The 8,894-nt window shown below is 36.3% G+C and overlaps 1 protein-coding gene across 1 annotated transcript in view; it reads left to right on the top strand.

The window, feature by feature from the left end:
- The window catches only part of DNAL1 (dynein axonemal light chain 1), a 29,609-nt gene extending 23,575 nt beyond the window's left edge, over nt 1-6,034 (top strand). Inside the window, exons 6-8 of the mRNA XM_010976536.3 lie at nt 927-1,053; nt 1,924-2,064; nt 5,476-6,034. Of these exons, the coding sequence (XP_010974838.1) occupies nt 927-1,053; nt 1,924-2,064; nt 5,476-5,516 (309 nt within the window). The 3' untranslated portion in view covers nt 5,517-6,034. The remainder of the gene's footprint in view (nt 1-926; nt 1,054-1,923; nt 2,065-5,475) is intronic.
- Nucleotides 6,035-8,894: the final 2,860 nt, after the last annotated feature.

Below are 8,894 nucleotides of genomic sequence, written 5' to 3' on the forward strand. Positions count from 1 at the left end.
CGATTCCCCTCTTCCAAAAGATATGTGTGACATACTAATTATATCTTTTGAGAGAAGATATCAGAATACTAGCTGAAGGGGTTGGTTAAATCACAAAGTTCTGATATAAAAGTGCCCGGATGGACTGTTATAAAAATTTCTTTTAATTTGAAGCTTATTTTTCTACTCAGAAAGTTGAAACTAAGATGACTTGTGGGACTTGAGATGACACACACAACTAACTCAGGCCACTCCATTCTCGGCTTTTCCCCTTGTCTCCACCAGTATGGAAAACGCATTAAGGATCTTTATCCAGGGTACATTTATTCTCTGTAGTCTTTGAAAGGTCAGTTACCAGGACATAGACCTGGGCCCTACATTCTAGGCATTACCATGTGGATATAATGTGGTAAGTTCTTTTGGGTTAAGAGGGGGTTGAGCATTGAATTGATTCTACCTAGTTTGTTGTTGTTGTTGTTTTAAAGAAGAAATAATTACTATATTTTCTCTTTTGTCTATGAAAGAAGGAAGAATCTTTGTACCACCATTGATTATATCTAAAGTGATAAGGTAGTGCTGTTATTTCCTCTCTTGGTGATTTCAGTACCTATTCTTAGTTCAGATCAGTTTGAAGAGAGGAAGAAAATATTCTAGTTGGCTTTCTTAATAAGAAAAAACTCCCACACAGTCTTTAGCAATCCTGCCATTGGACAGGTGGATCTCAGTTCTCTCTAAAAACCATTGTCTTTATGCTTATAAGGAAGGTGATGGAAGGAAAAGCTTTCAAATGAGCATTTAGAGCGGGAAGGTGTAGCTCAGTGGTAGAGTCCATGCTTAGCATGCATAAGGTCCTGGGTTCAATCCCCAGTACCTGTGTTGGTTAGTTTTTTTATCTCCCCCTCCCCAACAAAAAAAAATCATGTTAATCAAATTGCTTTCTTTTTCAGGAAGCAGTAGGAGACACGTTAGAAGAACTGTGGATCTCCTACAATTTTATTGAGAAGTTGAAAGGGATCCATGTAATGAAGAAACTGAAGATTCTGTACATGTCTAATAATCTGGTGAAAGACTGGGGTAAGCTGAGGCTGGCTTTTTGCTAACCTTCTACCTCCTGCTTATAGAATATAGCCCAATAGGGAACAAGATGCAAAATGGGGACATTTCTTTCTAAGCACAGAGAGAAATAGCTATAGGAGTACCTATATTTCAGTTAAACACTTGAAATTTACATTTAAATATTTACTTAGAATGATTATAATTGAATAGATTCTGGTACTATTAATTGTGAAAAAAATTATTGTCCAAAGGCTAAAGAGAATCAGTTTAAATTTAATAATTATTGGGTGGAAGACTTATTTAACATCTACATTGCTTTGCTTTTTATTTACATTATCTGTTCAGCATTTTAAAGCCCTATTATGTACCGTGAACTATGACAGGCTCTTGAGATACTTATTTGAATAGGACACTATCCCTGCCCTCAAGGAGTTCACATCTTAGGGGAGATTAGTTTATAAGCTAATAATTATAAAACTGTGTGATAAGTTCTACAATAGAAGCTTGAATGAGTTGCTTTAAGAATCCGGAGATGAGGGACTGAGTAGAGACAAAAGCAGTTTAGCTTAGCCCGTCCTGATGCAGTACAACATAGAGAAGACCTGTCACTGGAGACTGAGTTGATTCTGAACCTCATTTCCTCTTCTTATCCCTTCCTTAGGCTAGCATAAAGGTAGACGAGGTATGTCTCCCTTTCCCTCCCTTTCCATAATGTCTTCAGAGAATGACTTCATATGGTAGAACTTCCCTTATTTCCTTCAGAATCTCAAACAACAAATTGTTCTGAATAGTGACAAACGGAGGGGTAGTGATATTGGAATTCAACCCCTGAAATCATAACAGTAAAACTTGCCATTTTAATGTGGAATGCATTCTTTGTACTTATAGCTGAATTTGTGAAGCTGGCAGAGCTGCCATGCCTGGAAGACCTGGTGTTTGTAGGCAATCCCTTGGAAGAGAAACATTCTGCTGAGGGGAACTGGATTGAAGAGGCTACCAAGAGAGTGCCCAAACTGAAAAAGCTAGATGGTGAGTGTCTCCGAGGCAGCTTGGAAATGTTTTCTGGGTGTAAGAATTGAATTTGTAACCTAGAATCACGAATGGGAGCAAAACTAAAGAAAATGATAGGTTGTTTCTAGTCTCCAAGGCCATTTCTGTACATAGGAAATTTTATGGTTCAAGTTTGGGCCAGGGTGAGATGAAAAACTTCTAGAATGTTTAGATTGGTATAAGATCATCCCTAAACCAAAAGCTTATTGGAAAGCTGGACTTATTCTCAAGTCCCAAAGAGACTGTCTTGCAAATTAATTACACGTAATTAATTACACAAAATAATTACACATAAATAGTAAGCAGTTGTTTTCAAAATTAGGTCAAAATTGTAGTGTTCTCTCCCCCCTAATTTTTGCTACCCAGTATCTAAGATAGGTGTCAGTGTCAGTAGAGATCCCCGAATGACTGGGTTCAAGTCCCAGTTCTACCACTTAATAGCTTTTTTGTTACTGTGCTAGTTCATTGATCTTACCAAACTTTGTTCTTTTGTCATCTAAAAACTAGAAATGGTAATAGTCACAGACCTCTCTGGGTCTTTCCTCCTCCCAGTGGTGCTCACAGGAAGCCAGGCCAGGGATCTGACTGTTCTAGCACCCATAGACTTTCCTCCTTTCTGCCAGCCCAAGGCAATATCTTTCTAGTCTGAGGAGATCATTATCCCCCTCCTTCCTTTTCACATCATTCTACATTTTCCCACAAACTCTGTCTTCTCGGTGATCTTCTTGCACTTTTTTCAAAGACAAAAGCCAGTAAGTCTGATGGTCTGTTTCTCCTTTCCACATGGCTCCTGAAGCAATGATGCACAGAGCCAACTAGCCTGCTTCATTGAATGGGGAGAAAAGAAAATACTTAGAAGAAACAGATAGTAATATCCAGCTACATCATCATCATCATCATCATCATCATACCATGTACCAAATGCATATTCTCCCTCTGTCTTCATCACCATACTCACACTGATATTCACATCCAAAATAAAAGGACCTAGTTGTCTGTGGTTGAGGCTTCCTTGTCCCTCAACCCTTCTCTCCCCTCTTCCCTACCCCTATTGCCCTGCCATTCTATCCTTCCTATTCTGTATCTCTTCATCTCTCCCTTACCACCTCCATCTACAGCTGAGTATTCAACCCTTTTATCCACACCAGCTTATTATGATGGTTGTTCTTAACTGGGGCTGAATCCCCATGGAGGGATATTTCAGAATCTGGAGAGAGAATGAAGGAGGTCTAGAGAGTATGAAAAAGTTTTGTAGGTGATTTTCTTTCTTTCTTTCTTTTTTACTTTTTTTTTTATTGAACTATAGTCAGTTTACAATGTTGGGTCAATTTCTGATGTATAGCATAATAGTTCAGTTATACACATACATACATATATTTGTTTTCATATCCATTTTCATTGTAGGTTACTAGAAGATACTGAATAGAGTTCCCTGCAGTATTGTATAAACTTACTGTTTATCTATTTTATATATAGTAGTTAGTACCTGGAAATCTCAAATTCCCAGTTTATCCCTTCCCACCCCCTTCCCCAACGGTAACCGTAAGTTTGTTTTCTTTGTCTGTGAGTCTGTTTCTATTTTATAAATAAGTTCATTTATCTATTTTTTAGATTCCATATATAAGTGATATCATATGGTATTTTTCTTTCTCTTTATGGCTTATTTCACTTAGAATGACAGTCTCCAGGTCCATCCATGTTGCTGCAAATGGCATTATTTTTTATGACTGAGTAGTATTCCATTGTATAAATATAACCACATCTTCTTTATTCAGTCATCTGTCAGTGGACATTTAGGTTGTTTCTGTGTCTTGGTTATTGTAAATAGTGCTGCTATGAACACTGGGGTATATGTATCTTTTCGAATTAAAGTTCCCTCTGGATAAATGCCCAGGAGTGGGATTGCTGGATCATATGGTAAGTCTATTTTTAGTTTTTTGAGGAATCTCCATACTGTTTTCGATAACAGCTGCACCAAACTACATTCCTACCAACAGTGTAGGAGGGTTCCCTTTTTCTCTGCACCCTCTCCAGCTTTTATCATTTGTGGACTTTTTAATAATGGCCATTCTGACTGGTGTGAGGTATAGTTTTATTTGCATTTCTCTGATAATTAGCAATATTGAGCACTTTCTCATGTGCCTATTGGCCATTTGTAAGCAGCACCATTTTAATAGCTATAAGTTGAAAACAACCCAAATGTCCAACAACAATAGAATAAATAAATAAATTATGACATTTGTACTATGGAGTATTAAACAGCAATGAGGATGAATGAACTGTAACCTCACACAATATAGATGAATCATACAAACATAATGTCAAGCAAGAGAAGCCAGACACAGAGTGCATGCTGTATCATTCCATTCATATCAATTTCAAAGTCAGACAAAATAATCTACAGTGTTAGACATTAGGAGCGAATGTACCTGTTGTAGGATAGTGAGATAGTGACTGGAAGAGGGCCCGAGGAAGTTTTAGGGGTTCTGATAATGTCCTAATCCGGTGCTGGTTACCAGATGTGTTCACTTTGTGTACATTTATCAATCTATATGCTTATAATTTTTGTATTTTGTATGTATGTTATACTTCAATAAAATACTCGCTCTTCCCCCACAGATGCTGTAGGGATTACAGAGAGGTAAAACTGCTCACTACCATAAAGAACATAAATGTTCATTTAGGAAGAATTACACAGGAAGAGGCGCTGGAGTTGGTTCTAATTAAGGGTAGAGCTTAGATGAAAGGAATGTTGGGGAGGGCATCCAAAATGGAGGAATTTTGTTAACCAAGAGTCCAGACATGGGAGTTTGCAAGATTAGTTTGGGAGACAGTGAGTTGATCAGTTTGGCTGAAGTGGAGGGGGACTGACTGTAGAGTTAAGACTGCATAGTTGACTAGGGTCAGGCTGTGGACACACTTCAAATGCCAGAGCTCAGAAATGGGTGGCTCTTGGCCCAGTGAAAGCCTGCAAATGTATTTTGTTTTCTGTGCTTTTGTTCTTTTTTTTTTTTTCCATTTTATCCCCAATGTTTAATATTTGGCAGAGTAACATAAAAATTCAATACTGAGATTGCCTATTTTATTGTGCTTATGTTTATCATACAAAGTTTGTATAGGGCTTTATTTTTCTGCCTAGTACCTGAGGGCGTTTTTATTTGCAACTCTGCATTTGAGGAGTTCATAATTACTTATATTAATCCATTTGCAGATTCTCCTGAGAGGCTCCTTTGGATAATTTGAAATTAAAGAGATTATTTTGTGAAATTATTTTTATTGTGGCACATGTCACAGCATGTCAGAGCTCCTCAGGTTAACAGAAAACTATTTTCATTTAGAATTTAACAATCTGTTGAGAATGACCAGAAATAATTTTCTTTTTCATTTTAGGTACTCCAGTAATTAAAGAGGATGAGGAAGAAGATAACTAACACCACATTTTCCATTTTGTGTTAACTTATTTAAATCTCATAAGAACTACAGATAAGTTGTCTATTTTAAAGATTCTGTGTGGGGCAAATGGTTCTTAAGATAAAACGTATCTCTTTTTTTCTCTTAACCTATCCAGTATTTCTCCCCCAAAATGGTAACCCCAACTTTAAATATTGTAGTTTTCTTTTTAGAAACTACAAATTTCTAATTTTTGTCTTCAGTCCCAGTTATGTACTATCTGGCCCCATCTACTGAAACCTTTATAGACCAGTCATTTTTAATAACAAAGGAACAAATATGGTTCTTTAGTTAGTTTAGTTTTTTTTTTTTTTAGGCCAGGCATTTGAATATTTATATTTAACTTTTAGATCATAGGCCATCCTTCCTAAAAGTCTGTCTCTTTATAACTCAGAAGCACAAATGTGTCAAGCCTTTGGTATGGGAAGAGTTCCTCTTAGAAATGCAGCAGCAGCCCTAGAATCAAGACTGTAAAGTCCAATCGGAAAAGCTATGGTGATAAAAGGAAAAAATTAATATCTTGGAGGCCTTATAGCCCATGTTATATTTACTTATTTGTTGTCCCCAAGATGTGTGCATTGTCAACTGGAATTTAGGTTGTGTTTACCTGCATGGTCACTCAAGTCCTGTGCACAGTCAGCCAGTCATTCCATGATTCAGGTCAGTGGTTAAAATGACTGTCATCATCACTCCTCTGACTAATACTTTAATCTTATTACACATATAATGTGAACCTGATCTTAGGCACACTTTTTGGTTTATAGTTTCTTATATGTTAGATAAGGAAATACATAAAAGCAGTAGTTATATTTTAATTCCAAGCCTAAATGTTGGCCATTCATTTTTGTCAAAATCTGCCCTAATAACTTCGGTCTATTGACCCTCATGTTGGGAGAAGTGATTGTTATAAGGGTATAGAACGTAAAGACTGGGTTCAGTACCTTTCAATAAGCGGAATTTAGTATTTCAAAATATATTTTTGAAAAGTTTAAAGTTAAACAGCTCTTAAAATGAATTATGTAAATGGTTGTGGAGAGAAAAGAGAGATTTCATTATGGAATCCCAGGCAAATAGCAGTAGTTTTGAGGACTGCTTCTTCTGTGAAGCACTGCAGGCAACTTAACCTTAAAATTGCAAAGCAATAGTTGCATGGAGAGCTTAGAATTTATCATATAAGAAAAAAATTGTTTTTGGAAAATACAAGATAATGGTAGTCAGTAACCAGATGAAGTCCGTAGCAGGCTGTGACTGAATCACTGATAGACTGCAAGAAAAAAGTCAAGCCCTCTGCCAAATTGTGCCTAAAGTCCCTCAACCAGAGACTGTTGATTCTTATTTCTCCATTTACTTGTGTAAAGCCAGTCAAAGAGGGGACAGTCATTTAAAAAAAAAAAAAAAAAAAAAAAAAAGATTGCGTAAGTAGTCCTGGCTTTCAGAAGTTTTTAGCTGTCATTTAAGTAGGAATTACATAATTTCTCTGAGTCACTCTGATCAAAAGGGACCACTGCTTTGACAATCAATTATAAATAAAATTCCAACACTTTTTTAGCTTCCTTTTAGCTCTTCCTTACAATCTTATGGGAAGAAATATTTACTTTGACTGGCTTATACATTCAAAGCCTTTGGGTATGTCTTTTGTGAACCATAGGCAATGAGAATTCCCCTTGGTAATATTTAAGGCCCATAAGCTAAGAGGGAAGACGATCTTCTTTTCTTGTACTTTGCACTTCATCTAGTAGGTAAACTTGAAGCCATATTGCTATGTATGGATATATTTTCTAAAAGTTACTCTGAAAGTGAATATAATAGGGAATGAATGACTTCATATTGAATTTGTTTATAAAATGACTTACAGTATTGGTATTTGGTTTTTCCGAATTCTGTAATATAGAATCTAATCTCTCTGTCTCTCCTTGTTTCTTAATGTCTTTTCATCATTGGTAATTCTCAGAGAAGTGTAAGGTACTTTTCTGTGTCCATTTCACACAAATTTCATAATTAAGTCCCACTCAACAGATATTTGAATGACTTCTGTGCATCCTTTTCTTGGAATTAAAGCCAGAATCCATGTCACCAGATAATGGAAGATAAGGTACATGAAGAAGTTCAGAATATTCTCTCAAATCATTCCTCAAATCATCCTTTACTGCTGCAGATTTAGCTGATATTAAATGCTTTTGGTTTATGCTTCTTGGATTAGGTATTTGACCTACTTGGAATGGAGTCTGTGCTCTTTGTTTAAAGCATTATGCCATTTTAGTGGATCATTAAATTTCTTCTATTTTCATAATGATAGAATCAGTACAGTATTTTAATTTTTCACAGGGAATTTTATTTAGTTTATCAAGGAATTCAACTTTCCTATGTTCCCTAACTCTAAGCTTATATCTGTATTACCTAATCAGGTCTTGTATGGTTTTCATGTTCTCTGTTAATAGGAGTTCGTTCCTTTAAACCAGAGTTTCTCAACCTTGGCACTGTTAACATTTGAGGTTGGATAATGTTGTTGGGGGCTGTCCTGTGTAGTATAGGATGTTTTAGCAGCATCTCTGGCTTTTACTCACTAGATGCCATTAGAACCCTCTCCCAAATTGTGATAGCCAGAAATGTCTTCAGACATTGCCATCTGTCCTCTGGGGCAGAGGGCTGGGAACAAATTGGCCCCTGGTTAAGAACCAGTTCTTTATAGCAACATTCCTTTTGTCCAGGGTCCATTTATTTTCACTCTCTAGCCATGTGCCACCTGAGTTATTGTATGGAAAGAAGGTGATGTATTTAATAATCATGGATGGAAGGAAGTGGTCACTGGTGTTTTCATTTGTAATGCTCATTTTAATAATTTTTACATAACACTAGAAACTCAGGGCTGGAAGGGTTCAACTTATGTTTTCAGCAGCGTCTCAATTTTTATTATTTAGCATTCTTGCTTACCTTAGGACAGTAATTATTAACCTACCTCTCTCTTACTATCAACAGAATCCAACTTTATGATAGATTTTGCTTTGTCTCTAAAGTTTAACATTTTGAATGTACTTTAGAAAATGGAGTGTACATTATTCTTTAAATGTTCATCCTGTAAGCATTCATTGTCCAATAATGCACAAATTTTGCAGACTGTAGCAATCATTAAATACAGAAAAATGTTGTATAAAACTTGGTAATCATATATGAAAGTTAGCTGGTGTAGACACTGATTTTGTATGTGATCAGAAGCATGTCTGGTCATGATAACTGGCCGATAACGTTGGCATGGTTACTGGATCTATTCCACAAATAGAGGTGATATAAGACACTTAAATGTGGTTCCTGTGTAGAAAGAGAAATTTTATCTTGACTAGATGCGTCTTCTGATACTTCTT

Source organism: Camelus dromedarius, chromosome 5 (genome assembly GCF_036321535.1).
Source record: "Camelus dromedarius isolate mCamDro1 chromosome 5, mCamDro1.pat, whole genome shotgun sequence".
In the NCBI taxonomy this organism is placed as follows: Eukaryota; Metazoa; Chordata; class Mammalia; order Artiodactyla; family Camelidae; genus Camelus; species Camelus dromedarius.